We start from the raw sequence: 21,976 nt of genomic DNA on the forward strand, positions 1-21,976 counted from the left end.
AGTCCCACTACAGATTTCCGCACCGTGTAACACAAAAATGAACCGCGTTTTGATCATTTTTATATTTTTCTCGGAAAAATATCGTAGTGAAAAGCAAATTGTGAAAGTTTCAGTAAAATTTGAGTATGTTCCAATCTCCTGGATTTTTTTTGAATATTCGTATGGAAAACGAGTTTGGAAACTTCATTCACAGACCATTTTCTCAATGCCTACTTTTTACAGATGGGACTGACTTGCGATTCACGGCAGTGTAGTGAACATTCAATTCGTATCAATTATTAGCAACATTGTGCTTCTCGAGTATGAACTTTATATGAGCATCGCTCCATTACTCGAGCCTATCTTCTAGATCGATGCAAATCCTGGCTCTACCTTCCTTTTTCAGACTTTGTTGTCCGCGGCTATAAAGCAAAACCATGCTGAAGGCGTTTTGGTTAGATTTCCGGTCAGTATTACAGTAGGATCTTTTCATGATAAACATTTTGCTTGTGAGAAAAACTTGTTTGAAATATTTTTCTCAAAAACAATATGAAAAGAACCATTTTCTCAAATCTTCAAGAGCACAAATCAAACAAGTTAAGGGCTAGATATACAATCGATAGATCACTATCGGTGCCGATCAAATTTCCAGCAAGAATATCACTGGAAAATGATGGATTCCAGCCAAGCCTTCTCCTACTCTTGTAGGAAAAAGTAAGATTTTCGAATATATCCCCTACTGCCTAAGTGCTGTCATAATTATTGAATTCAATGTAATTAAAAGTTCACTGCCTAATGAAATGATGGAAACATTCTTGACGAAAAGTTCCTGGATCAAGCGAGTATCGAACCCTAACACCTGTAGAATAGCGTTGCTTCATAGTATGATACCGCAAACCTAAATAATTTCCAAAAAATGTCATAAATTTCTTTCTGTTATCAATCAATTGTATTGTCATTGTGCAATTATAAACAAAACCTTGTGTAGTTTTCAAAAGTCTAACATTATTTTGTTTTTTACTGGATTTCGAATTAATGCAAACATGAAACACCCTATCACACTCTAGGCAACTATTTAAATTATGGCAACTTCCCTACTAATATTCAGAGCACTCATAAAACCTGGAAACCCTACACGACATAGATATCGAAACATTCTGCTCTTCTCATTGTGGCAGAGAACATGAAGAGACATCGTCCAGATGTCTAAAATAGTCCCGCTCGAAGTCACTAATGAGACGGGCCTGGTCCGATTGGAAGTTTTGCTTCTTCATCTGATCGACAGCCATCAGCAGTTTCTTGTAATCTGCCAGTACTTCACTCCTTTGTTTCCGCAACTGTTTGATTTGCTTCTCGTATGTCAATCGCTCTTGGCGAGCTCCATCACGGGTTTCCTGCGAATATATGGGTAATTTTGTTCAATTCACATGAGGATGAGAGTTAATATATTTATATTGCATTCGATGTTGCTGTGAAAATACTAGACATTCCCAATCAAAATAAGACCTACCTTTTCGGCATCGTGAGCAATATTCAGCTTTATCTTGTAACTGTCAATGTCTTCCTGTGCTTTGAACAGTCTTTTCTCTAGGTTTTGGTTGTTTTGGGTCAAACAGCGAATCTCAGTCCGAGCAGTGGACAACTCTTTTGCGCCATTGGTAATGTGGGCGTCCTTTTCCTGGATTGTAAAATGAATCTGGGTGTTATTACTCAATCAACATTTGTATTAATTATACTGAGAAGAAAAGAGCTTTTCCAGCTAATGTTCCTTAAGCGCTTTTAACTCTACGGCCATCCAGCGGTGTTAACAAGGTAACATTGACAGTTTTTTATATATTTGAACAGAACTTAAGGGGCAGGATCCGTTATTGATTTCAGAATTTTCAAAAACAGTTTTTTCGTTCAAAATCAAGAAAGTTTATAGGAAAATGTGTTCATTATATTCTATTCTCCAACCGACACACAGTGAACACATTTTCATCGAATAATTTTCAGTTTTGAACAGAAAAACTTCTTTTGAAGTTTAGATGATGACGATGATTACGATGGCGGATCGTTGAAAGTTAATTTGAAAATGCAAATATTGCAAGTTTTATATTTTTGGTACTCTTCGCTCCTGATTGCATACCGTATTTGGTTTTCTAAATGTTTTAAGCATGTTTAACGTTCAAAGACACATCATCGTAATCATCATCTCTATCGAAACTTCAAGAGCAGTTGTTCTGTTCGTAACTAAAAATTATTCGATGAAAATATGTTCACTGTGTTTCGGTAGGAGAATAGAATACAGTGAACACATTTTCGTGATTTTTTTTTTAATTTTGAACGAAAAAGGCCAAAACTTCACGAGTCATATATCTTTTGAGCAATTTTAAAACTAAAAACACCATGATCTGCGGAGTACGCCCAAATGTAGGCAGTTTCCCAATGTTGTTGTTGTTGTTGTTGGTAAGGGACTTTAACCCGAAGGAAATTCTGCATTCTTCATAATTATTAGTTGTTTTTTTTCTAAACTGATCATACTTATGAAAACTGTGACAGTGGAATCGTTGTCGGCAATGCTATTTTTAGTAAAAATAACATTTACTTTGTTTATACAATTTTCAGAGAGTGTGAGACATAAATCTTCGGTAGTGTCATCCATAATCATGGAAATCACTGTTTCGAAAAGTTGAACAATTCACGCATGAACAAAACTCAATTTCTACAAAAACTTTATATTTTGTTAGCTCATAAATATTAAATAGAAGTAAATAAAAAAATAAATATTTCTTCAATATATGTTGAATCGAAGTTTTTTTGACGAGGGCCGTTTCGATCAAAGCTAAATGGTCAATGCAATGTTTATTGAGGCTGTAATTGTAAATTGCCAAGATTTCTCTACAGGCTCTCAAGTAAACATGTTTTGCAAGATTATATGTACAGTCCCAAATTGCTTTAAATGCACTTAAATATCAGTACTTCAAATGACCTGTTTTATGAAGCTTTTAAAAAAGTTAGAACAAAAGTACTAATGTGAGAGCGATTCATGATGACTGCATCCCACTTCGTACCAGTAAGAAACACAAGTCATCAAACTTATGGTTCAACAACGAAATCCGTAAGGCTATGTTGGAACGTGATTTGGCCTATACCGACTGGATTAGAGCACCGACTACAACCAAGGATCAAGCGCGACGCCGTTATAACGCTTTGAGGAATAAAACAAACTCGATGGTTGTGGCTGCAAAAAATCAATACCTCAATCGATTCTTGGACAGCCGAGTCCCGCCGAAAGAGCTGTGGACGCGACTCAAAGGAATTGGCGTAGGAAAAGATAAATCATCAACCGTTTGTGAGTTTCACCCAGACGATGTGAATCGCATATTTCTTTCAAGCTGTGTTCAATGCGATCATAATAGCAATCCGAGAAATTCATCGTCCAACTCGCCCTACAGTTTCTCGTTCCGGCAAGTGGAGTACTGGGAAGTAGTTAATGCCGTGTGTAGCATAAAATCCAATGCAACGGGCATGGATGGCTTGCCGATCAAATTCATAAAAATTATCCTTCCGTTGATCGTGCAACAAGTTACCCATATGTTCAACTGTATTATTGAAACGTCTACTTTTCCGTCGTGCTGGAAACACGCTAAAGTTTTGCCGCTGCGAAAAAAGCCTCATGTTAATGCGTTGTCGAACCTCAGACCAATTAGTATTTTGTGTGCACTATCGAAGGCATTTGAGAAACTCCTGAAGCAACAGATGTCATCCTACATTACTGTAAACAATTTGTTAACAGAACATCAAGCCGGTTTTCGTAAAGGGCAAAGCATCCAAACAGCCGTTGTCCACGTTTATGACGAATTGGCAAAAGCTGTTGATAAGAGAGGAACTGGCGTATTACTGCTGCTTGATTTTTCCAAGGCTTTCGATACTATTCCTCACCGAAAACTCTGCTCGAAGTTGGAAACTCAGTTTAACTTTGCTGGTACAGCTGTTGAGCTTATAAGTTCCTATTTGAAAGAGCGAATGCAGACTGTGTACTGTGGGAACCAACAATCCGAACGTGGCTTTTTAACGTCTGGTGTTCCTCAAGGGTCGGTGCTTGGACCTTTGTTATTCTGCTGTCATATCAACGATTTGCCTACCGTCCTAAAATACTGTTCGATACAACTGTATGCAGACGATGTACAGTTGTATATCTGTCGCCTTGGTCCCTGTACTCGCGATCTCATCAGTATGGTAAATATGGACCTCGAGAGAATCACGGAATGGTCGCAACGAAATCAGCTTTTTGTTAACCAATCAAAAAGCAAAGCAATGTTGGTAAATAATCGACGGAGAAACACCGTTCAAACGGAGTTGCTGCCTCTTATCAGTATGGCTGGGCAGACTATAGAGTGGACGGAAAGTGCTGCCAATCTTGGATTCACCTTTCAATCAGACCTGCAGTGGGAAGGCCTAGTGAATCAGCAATGTGGAAAAATTTACGCATGCCTCAGATCGCTCTATTCTTGTTCTTCTGGAGCTCCTATTAGTACACGTCAGAAACTGTTCAAAGCACTCATTCTTCCGCACTTCATGTTTGGCGAACTACTTCATGGCAGATCCTGCGCCTATTCTATGGACAGGCTACGTGTCGCATTGAATTCCTGCATACGTTTCGTTTATGGGCTGAACCGCTACGCGCACGTTAGTCATTTGCAAAGGAACTTGATCGGCTGCCCATTTGAAAACTTCTATGCTCACCGTTCTTGTGTGTTCCTGTATAAGTTGGTAAAAACGAACACTCCGCCAATACTCCATCAAAAGTTGTTGCCGTTCCGAGGACGTCGCTTGCAGAATTTGATGATCCCTCCCAATAACTCAATGTGCTATTCCAACTCGTTATTTGTTCGAGGTGTGGTTTATTATAATATGCTTCCTACTGCGGTCAAACGCTCGACATCAGAAGCAGTTTTTAAAAGGGGCTGTCTAGAGTTTTGGAACCGTATGTAATGTGAATATTGTAGAATGTAAGAGTAGTTTATATGTTAAGTTTTTATTGTATTTGACTTGTTAAAAACGCAGGTGGTAAACAAAAAAAGGTTTCCTTTACGCCACTGGAAATAAACAAACAAACAAACAAACAAACAAACAAATGGGAAAAATATAACAAAATTTTGTTTGAATGCAATTCAGGCCTCTAATTAAAAGGGCCTATTCAAAAAAAAAAGCTGGCCAAAATTATCTAGTAACTAACTGAGAGAGACTCACGAAGAGGACAAATTTCAACGTCATATGCTGCCCACATTCCACCGTCACGAAACGTCAAATGCAGCCAGTCGTTGTTATGGCTGAAAAAGTGAATAGTATTGTATTCAAAATAAACTGTTATTTACAACCTCAGTCAGTGGAGTGATTTTTCCAAAGATGCTGATAAATCTAAACACAAGACAAGTTATTTTCAGTGTATAAAACGTATGCAAGTATGAAATTTCACTCAAAAGATGTCAGTAAACCAGTGTTGACCAGACTCATTTCCCCGAAATTCGAATTGTGAAGCCATGAACTGTTATAACTGTGCGTTGTTTTCCTGAGATGGAGGGGGAGGTGGTTGGGCTTGAGTGTTGCACATGGGATCCGACAGTTTCGATCTCGGTAGGCCGCAATTCAAGTTTGTGAAATTATTCGCACTCACTCACTCACTCATTTCATTTCACCGAAACTTGAATTGTGGCTCTCTGGAATCAAAATTGAACGATTTTGTGTGCAGTACTCAAGCTCAACCATCTGCTTTTCTATCTTAGGACGATAGAGCATGATTGTAGTAGTTCGTGGCTTCGTAGTTCGGAAAATATTTTTTTCGGGGAAATGAGTCTGAGCAACACTGCAGTAAACACATGTCAGTAATAACAGGAAAAGAAGACCGTCTTCGCGAGTCTCGTTAAGGTAGATACGTTTTGTTTTTCAATTTGGGTTAGACTTGAACTCTCATTTTTAATATATATACTGAAGCCAAGCGAAGTAATTTCTCTACAAGGCATTTATCGTCAGAGACATCACAAATTTAAAAGAATAAAATATTCTAAGTAGAATTTTATTGTCCCACATGCATAATTTATGTATATCCCAGCCTGTATCTTCCAAATAAAACCATTATGAATAGAAGTACATCTTATAAGAAAGAATTTTTTGCGTTCGGTTCCAATCTACTATTTTTGAAAATTTGAGGTATAAAAAATAAATCAAAAATATCTAAATGGCCAATTTTGCAATAAAATTTGTTGGAAATTTAACTAGGCCACTGATTTCAACAGTTAATACCACTAGCGCCCTGGCTTTGCATGGTAGATGTTTGGTATTTTCGAATAGGTTGAACTACATTATGTCTACATATTGATCGCTCCGGTTTCGTTCTAGACGAGTTGAAACTGATCTAGATAAGTTGTTTTTTTTTATTACTCCAGGAATTTATCCAGAAATCAGTTCAGTCGCAATTAGTAGTGTCGTTCGGTGACAGTTTTGGCTTTTGCACCATTTTTACTTGGGCCTTAAAAGGAACGACAGGAAAAGCCGGAGGATTGTTCTTATGCTGGTGTTGTGGCAGGAAAGACCGCTTTGCCAGTTGAGCAGGTATTATTGGATGAGACGGACAACGAAATTATTGAAGTCTTAGAAGAGGAGGTCATCGACCAGTAATCGAAAGCTTCAGATACAGAACAGGATCCCCCCGAAACTAATGTACAAGGAAGCAGGAGGTGTTTCGAGCTAACGGCGGAAAAAGTGGAATTAGCGGCCAAGGCGATCCAAGAGTTGATGGGAAACCCACATGCCAACCAGCGACGAGCTCAATCTGCGGCTTCCCATTCAAGTTCTGGTTCCGGATCAGGTTCACGTCCGAAGAAAAAGTGTGCGCTTAAAGTTTTTTACTAGATATGGTTGTTTTTTTTCTTTTGCAGCCATTCCATGAAAAACCGATCTAGTTGGTCTCCGAATTCCGTGAAAATTTGCTATTTTGTTCCTTATCCGAAATAAGGATACACGTATTTTTGGATTTTTTGATTAGGGTGACCATTTCCAAAATAGGTGACCAGAAAAATCGCGATTTTCAAAATTTTTATTTTTAAAAAAATTATAACTTTTGAACCGTTTGACCGATTTTCAATCTTTTCGGACGAAATGAAGGCTAAAGATTTTGAATTTTCGGGAAAAATAAAAAATTTCACAAAAATTGTGTTTTTTACATGAAAAAACTCAATAGTTTCCGTTTTTTCGTGTTTTGAAGGCCTCGGGACCAAAGGGGCTATTGCTGCTCTCATTTTTTCTTAAAAGTTCAGAAAATTTTACGTAAACTGTCAAATTTTCAGCGATGTATGTTTTTTTTTAGTTTTTGAGATATATTTTTTTGAAATTAAAAAATCAGTCATTTTTCATCGGCACACACTGTAGATCTCAGCGCATTAGAATTGTAATGTTTAAAAAAAATCATAACTTTTGAACAGCTCAACCGTTTTCCAATCTTTTTTTATGGAATGAAAGCTTAAGGTCTCAACTTTTCAGAAAAATTAAAAAAAAAATAGAAAACTTTGAAAAAAAAAATCACATTAAAATATATGAAAATTTCTAAAAAAAACTAGAAATTTTTATATTTTTTCACGTTTAAATATATTTTTATCAGCTTTTTCAATTTTGCCTGAATAGTTGAAATTGTAAGCTTTCATTCCATACAACAAGATTGGAAATCGGTTGAGCTGTTCAAAAGTTATATTTTTTTTAAACATTACACATCTAATGCGCTGAGACCTACAGTGTGTGCCGATTAAAATGACTGATTTTTTATTTTCAAAAAAATATATCTCAAAAACTAAAAAACATACATCGCTGAAAATTTGACAGTATACGTAAAATTTTCTGAACTTTCAAGAAAAAAATGAGAACAGCGATAGCCCCTTTGGTCCCGAGGCCTTCAAAACACGAAAAAACGGAAACTATTTAGTTTTTTCATGTAAAAAACACAATTTTTGTAAAATTTTATATTTTTCCTGAAAGGTCAAAATCTTTAGCCTTCATTTCGTCCGAAAAGATTGAAAATCGGTTGAACGGTTCAAAAGTTATAATTTTTTTAAAAATAAAAATTTTGCAAAATCGCGATTTTTCTGGTCACCCTATTTCGGAAATGATCACCCTAGCTTAGCTTAGACTGACTACACATATCAATGGTTGCTATTCCGTGATTGACCGAAGTCAGTGAAAATGCACAAAGAATCAACTAGAAGATCGGCTGGGAGTGGCCATAATCTTCTTCAGTGTGCATAATTCAGTGCCTCTATTTATACATGGTCAATAACGGCGCCGGCCACGTTCTTGCAGTCAGGTGGGATTGGGGGAAGGAATGTTAGTGTGTAACCTTTGCTATTTGGAGACCGTGTTTGCCTCTGCATCTCCACAAAGGTTACTGGGAGGGATGTTTGTTAATGGAGAGGATCGTTGGGTCACAGGATTCACTTTGATAAGCGATTAGACCATGATAAATAATTATTGGTGAGATATAATGCTTATATGTAAACAAAATATTTTCATTTGATATGAACAATATCAATGTAGAGAAAAATTATGCCGACACTTGACGTGACGAACCTTTCAAAGCTTGTTGAATAAAGTGAACCTCTCGCATGTCTACACTCGTAGTGTCGAACCATTCAAAGTTTTTTTAAACACAAAAATAAAGGTAAAAGGAAAAAGGTGTTTTGAAAAAATAAATTAGACTTAAATAATTTATGAATCAGAGTTTATGTCGACACTCACAGTGACAAACCTTTCATAGTTTTTTGAAAAATCATATTTACGTCTCACCGTTGTAACGATTAAAGGTGCGGTCATACATATTTTATAGATTAGAAATAGTAGCATGGAACGAGCTCACCAATTGATCCGTCATCCTTGAGCAGCATAATAGCATGCTCGGCTATATAAAAGCACTCAGAGAAAATAGATGCGCGACCCGAGAGGGAAAACAACTGAGGACTGCTCGGGCTTTCTCGGCGCACTGCCCAGGAGCATGCGTCAACGTCGAAGGATCAAAAAGAACTAATCGAACGCGGCACTTTTTCACTTTACTCGACCGATGCGTGACATGTTTGATCCTGCCCTCATCGCCGGCCCCCGCAGGAGCAAGCGTCAAGGTCGAAGGATCAAACACAACTAAGCGATCGCGGTTTTTTCACTTTCACTCGACCGACGCGCGACATGTTTGATCCTGCCCTCATCGCCGGCCCCCGCAGGAGCAAGCGTCAAGGTCGAAGGATTAAACACAACTTCCTATTTCGGAAATGATCACCCTAATCAAAAAATCCAAAAATACGTGTATCCTTATTTCGGATAAGGAACAAAATAGCAAATTTTCACGGAATTCGGAGACCCACTAGATCGGTTTTTCATGGAATGGCTGTTTGAATATCTAGTTTAACTGATGGTTTAAAATGATGTCGGCTCCGTAAAGTTTTTCATTAAACAAACGAGCCTAATAAATGAAACACTGGTAAAAAAAATATTCAGAAACTGCTGGAAGTGGATTTATTTCAACCTTCTCCTGTTATTCAACTACGAGTTCCTCTAAATTATTGACTGAAAACCATTCTCAGTACTCGTAGTATACTGTAATGCTTACACAATTTTTCTTATGCCATTTTTTTAGTATACCATCAGTGATTTCTTCGAGGATTTCACCGATTTATTCAGAAGATCGTAAAAGAAAGTTTTAACGGGATGTTTCCATGTATTTCAGCTAATTTTCATTTTTTTTAATTTCTTCAGGATTTCATCGAAAATTTCTTCGAATATTCATGCAAGGATTCTTCCTTTATTTTTTACTAGGGATTCTAGAAAGGATTTGTACACATTTTTTCAGTCTTTCCTTAGAACATTTCTTTTTAATTTTTAATTTTTGATTCTACACACGTTGTGAGTTCCAGATCCAACACAAGCTGATTCTGATTGGTAATCGGATTGCCCAAAAGTTGTAAGGAAAGCAGCAGAGTCAGCTAGTAATTTTTAGCGACGTCTTACCTGTTCTGCGTTCTAATAGGGAATATAGGATTGTATGATACCGTTGAGTGCGAGAAAATTTGTGACATTCATACTTTTTTTTTTTTTTTTTTTTTTTTTTTTTTTTTTTTTTTTTTTTTTTTTTTTTTTTTAATTTCTTTATTAGTATCATTCCAAACATTACATTTAGGGGGGTCTCGTAGCCTCGAGGTTACGGTTTCGCTTCGTAAGCGGAAGGTCATGGGTTCGATTCCCAATCCCCCCACACAAAAAACTCCGTCCAGCCACCAGAAGACGCCGCACGAAGGACTGTGTATAGGGGAACACATCCATCCTTCGTCAGTATTGGATGGTGACTGAGACACATTGACCCTCTTTGTAGGCTGTTGCCTCACACGACACATATACATGGCAAAATGAACCACCGCACACCAATGGACTTCGATATGGATATGGATTGGATCAACGGCAGCACTCTCCTCTACCTGCTCGGTGTGGGAGAAATAGCAATAAGAACTAGGATATAAATAGATTCTGTAAATATGATCCTCGGCATAGTAGTGGCCAAGTGCACGGAGTGCCTAATAAATAAAAAAAAAAAAAAAAAAAAAAAAAAAAAAAAAAAAAAAAAACATTACATTCATTTCTTATATCTAGGTGTTCTGTGTTATTTGACAACACTATTATCCTAATTTGGTAAAACAAATTTAAGATTTAATTAACATTTTGTTAACAACATATCACATTTTATTTGCCGTAGCAGTTCAGTTTTTTTTACAGGTGAGTTGATTTCACCTGCTTATAAGAGAAAAAAAAACGTTTTTAATATACTTAACCTAACTTAACCTAAACATATAACGCATTAATCGTGGCAATAGAAGATTGTAACGATTTTTGCCTGAAATTATTAATGATTGTATTTGACATTTGTTCCAATGTTTCAACATTGGATATTCTATGTAACTCATTGGTACTATACCAGGGAGGAAGCCTCAGAATCATTTTCAAAATTTTATTTTGAAGCTTGTTCTTAAGACAAAGTTTTGATTTTCTATTAATAAGGGGATAGAGACATTTTACATATTTATTACATTTGGCTTGAATGCCCTCAATGTGATTTTTGAAAGTTAAATTCTTATCTAGCATGAGCCCTAGATACTTAACTTCATCTGACCAATTTATTGGAACCCCTCTCATCGTGACAATATGTCTACTTGAAGGTTTCAAATAAAGAGCTTTTGGTTTATGTGGGAATATTATTAGTTGAGTTTTGGAAGCATTAGGAGAAATCTTCCATTTTTGCAAGTATGAAGAAAAAATATCCAAACTTTTTTGCAATCGACTACAGATGACACGCAGGCTTCGACCTTTGGCGGAGAGGCCTGTGTCATCCGCAAACAAAGATTTTTGACATCCCTGAGGTAGCTCAGGTAAGTCAGATGTGAAAATATTGTATAATATTGGCCCCATAATGCTGCCTTGAGGAACACCAGCTCTTACAGGAAGTCTTTCAGATCTGGAGTTCTGATAATTAACCTGAAGTGTACGATTTGACAGATAACTTTGAATTATTCTAACAATGTATGTTGGAAAATTAAAGTTTTTTAATTTCACAATCAAACCTTCATGCCAAACACTGTCGAATGCTTTTTCTATGTCTAGAAGAGCAAGACCAGTAGAATAGCCTTCAGATTTGTTGGAACGGATCAAATTTGTTACACGTAAAAGTTGATGAGTGGTCGAATGTCCATGGCGGAATCCGAACTGTTCATTGGCAAAAATTGAATTTTCGTTGATGTGGGCCATCATTCTGTTCAAAATAACCTTTTCAAAAAGTTTACTGATGCAGGAAAGCAAACTGATTGGACGATAGCTTGAAGCTTCTGCAGGATTTTTGTCTGGTTTTAAAATTGGAACAACCTTAGCATTTTTCCATTTGTCAGGAAAATATGCTAATTGAAAACATTTGTTAAATATATCAACTAAAAATGATAAGCTACTTTCTGGAAGTTTCTTGATGAGGATGTAAAAAATTCCATCATCGCCAGGAGCTTTCATGTTTTTGAATTTTTTAATAATAGTTCTCACTTCTTCCAAATCAGTCTCCCAGGCATTTTCGAAAACGTTCTCTTGATTGAGAATGTTTTCGAACTCCTGAGTAACTTCATTTTCAATTGGACTAGTAAGTCCTAAATTAAAATTGTGCGCACTTTCAAACTGCATAGCAAGTTTATGAGCTTTTTCGCAATTAGTTAGTAATAATTTGTTTTCCTCTTTCAATGCCGGTATTGGCTTCTGAGGTTTTTTCAAGATTTTCGATAATTTCCAAAAGGGCTTAGAGCCAGGGTCCAATTGAGAAATTTTATTTTCAAAATTTTTGTTTCGTAATTGAGCAAAACGTTTCTTGATTTCTTTCTGCAAATCCTGCCATATAATTTTCATAGCAGGATCGCGAGTGCGTTGAAATTGCCTTCTCTTCACGTTTTTAAGACGGATTAAGAGTTTAAGATCATCGTCTATAATCACGGATTCAAATTTTACTTCACATTTTGGAATTGCATTGCTCCGGGCTTCAACAATGGAATTTGTTAAAGTTTCAAGAGCATTGTCAATATCAAGTTTAGTTTCTAAAGAAATGTTAACATCAAGATTGGAATCAACATACGTTTTATATATATTCCAGTCGGCTCGTAAATAATTGAAAGTGGAGCTGATAGGATTGAGAATCGCTTCTTGGGATATTTGAAATGTAACAGGGACATGATCAGAATCAAAATCAGCATGAGTAATCAGTTGGCTACAAAGATGACTAGAGTCGGTTAAAACCAAATCAATCGTAGATGGATTTCTAGAAGAGGAAAAACATGTGGGGCTATCAGGGTATTGAATTGAGAAATATCCTGAAGAGCACTCATCAAATAAAATTCTGCCGTTGGAATTACTTTGAGAATTATTCCATGACCGATGTTTGGCATTAAAGTCACCAATGACAAAAAATTTTGACTTATTGCGAGTCAATTTACGCAAGTCAGTTTGGAGCAAATTAACTTGCTGCCCAGAGCATTGAAAAGGCAAATAGGCAGCTATGAAAGTATATTTACCAAACTGTGTTTCAACAGAAACACCTAAAGTTTCAAAAACTTTAGTTTCAAATGACGAAAACAGTTGATGTTTTATACGCCTATGAATGATGATTGCAACTCCCCCACATGCCCCATCAAGTCGATCATTACGATAAACAAAAAAGTTAGGATCTCTTTTGAGTTTAGATCCAGGTTTTAAATACGTTTCGGTAATAACTGCTATATGCACGTTATTAACCGTAAGAAAATTAAACAGCTCGTCCTCTTTACCATTCAGAGAACGAGCATTCCAGTTTAAAATATTTAAATTATTATTTGGATCCATTAGAAAAACGTAATCCAATAACAATTTGATTAGTAAATTTTACACCTACTTGGACTGCTTCAGTCATAGTGGTGGCTTTGAACATTGCATCAATCATTAGATTCAATTGTTCAGTTAGAAAATTAAAATCAGAGGCAGACATGTCATGTGATTTCCCATTGGAATTTCCGGTAGACGAAGAAGCGGAGTTACCTGTGGCGGTAGGGTTTTTTCCATTTGATTTGAAACAAGTAGAATGGGTACCCATGGATCGAACAGGGGAGGAGTTCGAATTTCCTGCTACGATATCGGCAAAGGATTTACCGTGGGTAGATACATTCGAAATAGAAAGATTCGAACGGCTACCCGACGGATTAAAATTAGTTTGTGAATGAGCATGATTATGATCTTCCTGATGGGTATGATTCATGATCAAGCGATCGTTAACTGAAAAATGAGCATTGTTCGATACTCTACCAGGCAAATTCCGGAAACGACCGTTATCGTAACGGATATTATCTTTCATCTGCCTGGCACGAGCCTCAATGACCTTTTTGCGTGAAGGACAATTCCAAAAATTGGACTTATGGTTAGCCCCGCAATTACAACATATGAATTTGGTGGTATCTTCCTTCACTGGACAGACGTCTTTGACGTGAGAAGAACCTCCGCAAATCATGCATTTAGCATCCATGCGACAATTTTTTGTACCATGACCCCACTTTTGGCACCGACGGCACTGAGTGGGATTCTGGTAATTTCCTACAGGTTTCTGGAAATGTTCCCATGTCACACGGACATCAAACAAAAGTTTTGCTTTTTCTAAAGCTTTAATATTATTTAGTTCTTTTTTGTTAAAGTGAACTAAATAAAATTCTTGAGAAAGCCCTTTCCGAACAATGCCAGATTGGGTTCTCTTTTTCATAATGATTACTTGAACAGGGGAAAATCCAAGTATATCATTTATTCCATTTTTGATCTCTTCAGGTGATTTATAGTCACTTGAGAGACCTTTCAAGACAACTTTGAACAAACGTTCAGTTTTGTCGTCATAAGTAAAAAATTTGTGCTTCTTCTCTTCAAGATGTTTGAGAAGAAGCTCACGATCTTTAAGAGTTTCCGGCAAAACGCGACAGTCTCCTTTCTTTGCGATTTGGAAGGAAACCTTGATTCCCCTAATGGAGTTCAAGATCTCCTGCCTAAATCCCCCAAATTCGGAACAACTGACCACGATAGGCGGCACTCTTTGCTTCCTCACTTGAATCAAAGAGCCTGGGCTAGAGGCTGCTTCGATTTGGTGTTCAGAAAATTTGTCTAGAGCATCGAACTGATTGCTCATTTCGATACAATTATTCATTTCACCCTTGGAAGAAAGTTCGCATTCCGGGGAAGCGTCCTTTCTTCCATTCTTGCCACGTGTAGTGACAGTTTTAAAACCCACTTTTTTGGAAGGAAGTAGTGAATTCAGAGATTCACCCTTCCTTTTGTTTGTTGTTGATACCATGTTTAATTAATAAACGAAAGAAGACGTGACCTTCGAAAGGTTTTTTCCCAAGACGGTGTCCAAGAAGGATTACCACCGCTAGCTTTCGCCAACGGGTCCAACGAAAAATCGAAGGCACGGGTCCAAACAAGGATCGTAAAGGGATCAATAGTAGAAAAAATAGTACTGAAAAGTACTGTTTTAGTAGCACTGAAAAGTACCGTTTTTAATTTTAGCACTGAAAAGTACTGTTTTTGTAGCACTGAAAAGTACTGTTTTATTGCTTTAGGTAGTTTTTAAGAAAACTTCCAAGAGCAGAGAGAATTCGTGTACGCACAGCACGAAGGTACGATGCGCACTGAGACATTCATACTATTGTATCATAACCTTCGTGCTTTCAAAATACTGAATTGATACATGCGAGTCCTCTTGCATATGTTGGTGCTGTTAAAAAATATTCAGCTAAATCAACATTTTTCGTAAAAGCAAAAAAAGTTGTATGCAACCCGTTGCAAAACTCGATTTTTCCAGTACTCGCTGTATTAATTTAACTCGGCCTCGTTGGATAAATGTACAACTCGTGCTGAAAAAAAAAACATTATTTTGTATTTCGTTGCATAAGTAACTTTTTTTTTGTAAAAGCATTAGTCGTCAAGTTTTAACATAGTACTTCGATTAGTAAACTTTTTTTGCGGGTCATGTTCATTCATGATGGCGTACAAAATGAAAATTTCTATCAGTTGCTGAAAACACTATTATTATGAATCACTTTTCACATTACGGATCAAAATGTGACATATTTTGATAATGTTTTATTTCATGATATAAAAATAAGTGGCTGCTCTAATTTCAGATTCTTTGAGTATTTTTGTGAACTTTAAAGCAGATAATTAAAACTTGGCCCGTTTTACCCGAAGCTTTTTAACTATAGTTTTTTGTTTGAAAGTAAAATTTACAAATCTTGATCTCAAAAGTACTTTTTCCTTAAAAGCTTTTGCCTTTAATAATCAAGTTCAATATTGAAACTAACAAACATCTACTTTGGAAGCGAACCTTTATTGTGAATAACAAACAGTTCCTGGTCCAAATTATGCATCACTTGTAGCAACAGTATTTAGAATCATGAATCAGGATACACATTATTCAAAGATAAAATCATACTAAATTTAAGTGAGTCGTTCTTTTTAATTTCATAAAAGTTGAGTTTTACCTTCTGTTGGAGATTGAGTATGCTCATGACATTACTTATTGAAAACGAAGATATTTTAGTAGCAGTGTAATACACACTCAAAATTTGTCAAAAACTTCATTATTTTGTGGTTGAATGGGGTTCAATCACAAATCATTAAATAAAATTAGTATAATTAGACAAAAATATGTCTTACGCCAAAGTACATGATTTGAACGAGATTCTACCCATTCATATAATTTAGGCCTACTTTGCACAGTGATTTTTTTTGCCGATTTCGTGATCGAAATAGAATAGCGTCTAAACTGTTGGTTTTAGTGAAAAAGTTTGTTCAGAGAAGTTTCTTGATTTGTAAAAGCGCTTCTTTTGATACTAGCGGCCAGGTGATTAAATCACCTAAAAGTGAGATAAAAAAATATTTTTTTTACCTGTTCGAGATAGACGGTCGGTGTCTTCAGCAAAGTTGTAGCACATGTTAATTCAAGACACTTTGTCTAAGACACCAAATTTCTATCTCTTATAAATTACAAGATATGTAATTTTATCTTAAAATGACCCTTAAAAACCAAAATTTTAGTATAACTTTTTTCCTAAATTTTTGACATTTTTTGTGTCTTCTACAAAATTGTTCAACTACCAAATCTACATGTTTTTGCTGAACACTGCAACTTGCTATCTCTTATGATAAAATAGTTATTTTCAAATAGTCGATTTTTATATGGCTTTTTTGGACTAATAGCATTAGTTTGGACGCAGATTGACGCACATAGCGATTTGCGATTCTGAAAGCACTGTTTTTTCACTTTCAAATGACACTAAGAACTTTTGGCCAGAAGCGGTCTATTGATTTTTATATTTAAACTAGTTAAACCATAAAAATGCATTTTTTTACGCTTTTACGACTTTTTTCTCGTTTTCATAACGTTATTTCATATATAAAATGTTGGATTTGATACGTTATGATCATTTATATAATTTTTGATATACTACCTCACCCACAAACTTCATTTAGCATGGAAATGCTTTTATTTTTTTTTTTATTTTTGTTTAAGTCATAACGTTTGACCCAACTTTTGACTCTCGATAGAGCGTTACGTAATTTGTAAACGGTGCCATTCGTTTGTTACGCAACTTTCATTTGTGGCGCTATCATGAAATGTCTTTGTTCCTTTCAAAATCTCGCGATACGCGGCATAGCTAATAAAAATCCTCTATGTGTTATACAAATTCTTCTATGATATAGGAACAAAATTTAAAAAAAAATATCGAGAATAATATGTGTGCTGACACTTCTATAGTGAATGTAAATTTCACTTATACTAATACAGACAAAGTATATGCTGATTTGATATAAAACTGTAACAGTGAACGCCGATTGGACATGAATCAGAACTTTAAGGACATGTAGGAAGGAATCCCTGTCATGGCAGGGAAAATGGCCTCCTCACACAAACAAACACATTTTTTCTCAAAATATTTCACTTACCTAATATTATTCACTCCCAAATTGCTAACTGTACATCAGAACACTGTTATTTTACCATTATTGTAGTTAAAGTAACTCATAACTAGCCAAATTTCACAAATCGTGCTAATTTTCAACACGAACGACGAACATTCTCTCGTTTGTTTATACTTACTCACCCGCTAACGAAAAATACTTTTCGCCCAATTTTATCATTTCCGCTACACGTAGAACTCCGTACTCAGTTTACTTTCATTAATTATTTATTGAAAGACACCTTCTCATTGATTTCTGATGGATACAACATAAAACTTTATAGATCCGTGCTCAAAACAATCACCCGTTCTCAACTTTCCGCTTTTTCTAATTTTTCTAATATCAAGTCGGCTGCACGCTTGCAGTGCTGTCAGGAATGTTGATAGTTACGCATGATATCAAGCAATATTATTCAGTTGAAATTAAAAAGACTGGAACTGATGCTGGGATTAATGCCAACGGAGTCTTATTAATTGTAACTACACTATTACCAACTAGTAAGAGAATATATTTTGTGTACCACTACTTTGAAACGGAAGTTTACGGATTCAAAGGAGTTTCACCTTAAATTCAGTGCATATTATTGAATTCTGTTATAACTGTTAGAAACTCTGTGAATTCAGTGAGAACTGTTGAAAAATGTCTGGTCCAACAAATACAGGTATAAATTTGATTATAAATTAGTTGTACCATTCCTTATTATCATGATTTATCATTTTCATTTGTTTGTTTAATTTGTTTACCGGCAAAACAGACCGATGATGCTCCGAGTAGGAGCTATAAAATGCATTTTTATGGTTTAACTAGTTTAAACATAAAAATCAATAGACTGCTTCTGGCCAAAAGTTCTTAGTGTCATTTGAAAGTGAAAAAACAGTCCTTTCAGAATCGCAAATCGTCATGTGCGTCAATCTGCGTCCAAACTAATGCTATTAGTCCAAAAAAGCCCCATAAAAATCTATTATTTGAAAATAACTAGTTTACCATAAGAGATAGCAAGTTGCAATGTTCAGCAAAAACATGTAGATTTGGTAGTTGAACAATTTTGTAGAAGACACAAAAAATGTCAAAAATTTAAGAAAAAAGTTATACTAAAATTTTGATTTTTAAGGGTCATTTTAAGATAAAATTACATATCTTGTAATGTATAAGAGATAGAAATTTGGTGTCTTAGACAAAGTGTCTTGAATTAACATGTGCTACAACTTTGCTGAAGACACCGACCGTCTATCTCGAACAGGTAAAAAAATTATTTTTTTATCTCACTTTTAGGTGATTTAATCACCTGGCCGCTAGTATCAAAAGAAGCGCTTTTACACATCAAGAAACTTCTCTGAACAAACTTTTTCACTAAAACCCACGGTTTAGACGCTATTCTATTTCGATCACAAAATCGGCAAAAAAATCACTGTGCTTTGGGTCGAAAATAAGTGCTTTTCCCCTATTAGATTCCTAAAGTCAAAGTTATCCGTAACCATGTGTGATCCGCAACTGTGTGGGCATAGATTTCTACTAATTATCCAATGATTTTTTTTTCATAATTCTTTCCAGAATGTTTATAAGATATTATCCTGAAATTTTTGAATAAATTTTCCGTGAATTGTACCAAAAATTTCAATTGCCACGCAGCATTTTAAGTATTATAAGTTCAAGTATATGATCATTTTTCTCTACGCCCATGTGCATCACGAGTAACACCAAAAATTGTTAACGACGTGAAGCCAATGCATTATGATGCAGAACACAGTTTTACGAGAAAAGATTGCATTTTGAGATTTCGAATGAAGCAACGATAACGGTCTTCTACAAAGTACTCACAATCAAAGTAGGCGTTACAGAGATATTCACAATCAAATTAGACGTGTTTTTGTAAGAAAAAAAAATCTCCCGCACGGAAAGAAATAGTGGGGTGCAAAAACTACTTTGATGAGGTATTAGAATTGAAAACGCTGGAGCCTGGAAATCAGTTTCCGTTGGAACACTCTTTGTCATCTTAGGAAAAAGCTTAAAATCGGTCAATTTGAGGTGACACATCATGGAATCCCAACATGGCAGGCACAATGGCCGACTTGTGCCCCTACTTACGATTTCAAAGGCACTAATCTACTGAAATAATGAACGTACAAAGTCAATCTTCTTATTATAAGCTTTCTGCTAGTGTACAAAGCTGAAATAGAAATTTCACTGTAGTTTGATGCTTTTTTCGCGAGATTTGTGCCTTCAAAGTTTTGGTACATTATTATTTCTACGAAAAGAAGATTAGTTGTACCATTTCTATGAAAATGTGAACCACCATAATTTTCAATAGCACACAAAACAGGGCGAAAAAATACAACTTTGTGATTTCCTTTGCTAAACTTAATACAGTCGACTCTCCACATCTCGATATCGAAGGGACCAGACGTCATTTCGTCTTCGCAAATTGTTTTGAATTCCTAAAATCTAGTCTAGTAACATTCGATAATGGGAATATCGACATACGGAGAGAAAATTGGGAATGAAAATCACATCGAGATAGGGATATATCGAGATACGGAGAGTGAAAATGTATGCAGAATGAAGTATGTATGCCGAAAAAATCATTGTCATAGGGAGAGATATCGAGATGTAGAACATCGAGGTGTGGAGAGTTGACTTTATCTTCTATTGTACTTCTGAAATGCTTCTACATTTAAGCAATGTGACGTTACCTTAACTTGTTTGTCCAGCTCCAAATTGCGCTCTTCAAACTTTTTCACCGTGCGTTCCAGAGCAGCGTTCTTAGTCAACAGTTGCTCTTTGAAGTTTTCTAACTGTTTCAACCGATCAAGTGCCAAATTCAAATCCTTCACGTTGGCTTCGTTTTGCTTCTGCACGGCTTCCAATTCTGTCTGAATGATGGCAACCTTTGACTTTAAAAATCTGCAAACAAAGTATGGAATGCTTAGTCAAACTAATATTTGTTATTCCAGCTGAAACATACTTGATCAACCCTTCGGAACTGATATTCTTTTTCTCCAGCACTTTCGGCACTACATCGGCCATATTCTTGTTCACATTCTTGGTACCATTCGAAACCGCCAAGTTCTGCTTGGCAACGGCTTTATTATTTATCTTTTTCTCACTGGCCTTTACGAGCTGCAATTCTTCCTTTGGCGATCCTAATGACGAGCTTGTATCCTTTTCGCTTTCTACCGATTTCTCTTCCGTGCATTGCGTCGCACAATCATTAAATTCAGTTTCCGCATCAGATGGGCTAATATGATCGCAATCGTTTTCCTTATTATTGCCCCCATCACTGGAACTAGTGGTCGAACTGTCCGACAGGCTTGACTGAGGATTGCTCAGCTTTCTAATGTTATTTTTCATCCTTCTCTTGGTATTCATCCAACTGACATTTTCGTTCAACTCAAAAAATCCACGTGATTTGGCGTTAATTTCTTCATTCATCCGGAAAAGGACTCGCTCACGTTCCAACAGAACCGCATCCATGTTTTTCATCGGGATCAGCAAACTGTTACCTTCAACTTCAGAGTTCAATGGTTGGCCGTAGAATAGCAAGGAGGTGAAAATTTCACCCTCGTCAAATGGTACGTTGTTCTATGCTTGCAAGTTCGATAGAATACCGGCGAAGTGCGAACGACGCCGTCTCCATGTTAACAAACAGTTTGCTTTCTGGCAATGTATGTTCTAGGTAGGGTTAAATGAACTGTTGTCTGTTGAAATGGGTTACCACTGCATAGTTTGGACATGTCTCAGTCGAATAGTGGGTCGGGTCCATTTCTCATCATAATTTACGATAACGATTGACGCATTCAATAAAATTTACATTACATTGAAGTTAACGATTTTTTGCTCTTTCATTGAAATTACTGGAAAAGAAAAATGAATATATAAAAGCACTTTTACATTTAACTTTCATCTAGGATCAAAATGAGAACATCAGATCGACAACAAGACCAACAACCTTAAAACGAAAACCAGGTATCGTGCAAATTAGAATGCTTACAAGGTGAAAACAATAATGAGAACACCTAACAATTGAAACAATTTCTGAAGTTTTGTAATTTGTAATTTTTTCACACATTTCAAGAATATGTGAATCAAAATAGATATCAATATGATTAGTTTTACTTTAATCTAGTTCTGCTTTTGTGTGACGAATTGAAAAGCTTAAATAAAGGGTATTTTGGTTAATATATGTACATTATTTTAGGTTTAAAGCATGTGTTTTCTCTTTAGCTTGATACGTTTGTACTTACATTACAGTACTAACGTGTTTGGAACATTTTCCAAAATATCTCCATAGTAATTTCCATATATACCTTCATATATACCTTCAAATCATCACTTAGAAATCTGAAAATTTCACAAAACACCATTTTTATAGTAAGAATGGTAGGGTGAGGTGCTAGTATCCATCGTATTAAGCATTGAACAGTCCGAACAATTC

General features: G+C 36.0%; 1 protein-coding gene across 1 annotated transcript; it reads right to left on the reverse strand.

Annotated features, from left to right (window-relative positions):
- Window positions 1-1,019: 1,019 nt before the first annotated feature.
- Window positions 1,020-21,816, reverse strand: LOC5572537 (dynein regulatory complex protein 1). The gene is made up of 4 exons (XM_001654008.2): window positions 20,507-21,816; window positions 20,235-20,445; window positions 1,490-1,657; window positions 1,020-1,373 (listed from the first exon to the last, which is right to left on the reverse strand). The coding sequence occupies exons 1-4, from the start codon at window positions 21,022-21,024 to the stop codon at window positions 1,146-1,148; spliced, it is 1,125 nt and encodes a 374-aa protein (XP_001654058.2). The 5' UTR covers window positions 21,025-21,816; the 3' UTR covers window positions 1,020-1,145.
- Window positions 21,817-21,976: the final 160 nt, after the last annotated feature.

The sequence above is a fragment of the Aedes aegypti genome, chromosome 2 (assembly GCF_002204515.2).
Source record: "Aedes aegypti strain LVP_AGWG chromosome 2, AaegL5.0 Primary Assembly, whole genome shotgun sequence".
NCBI lineage: Eukaryota > Metazoa > Arthropoda > Insecta > Diptera > Culicidae > Aedes > Aedes aegypti.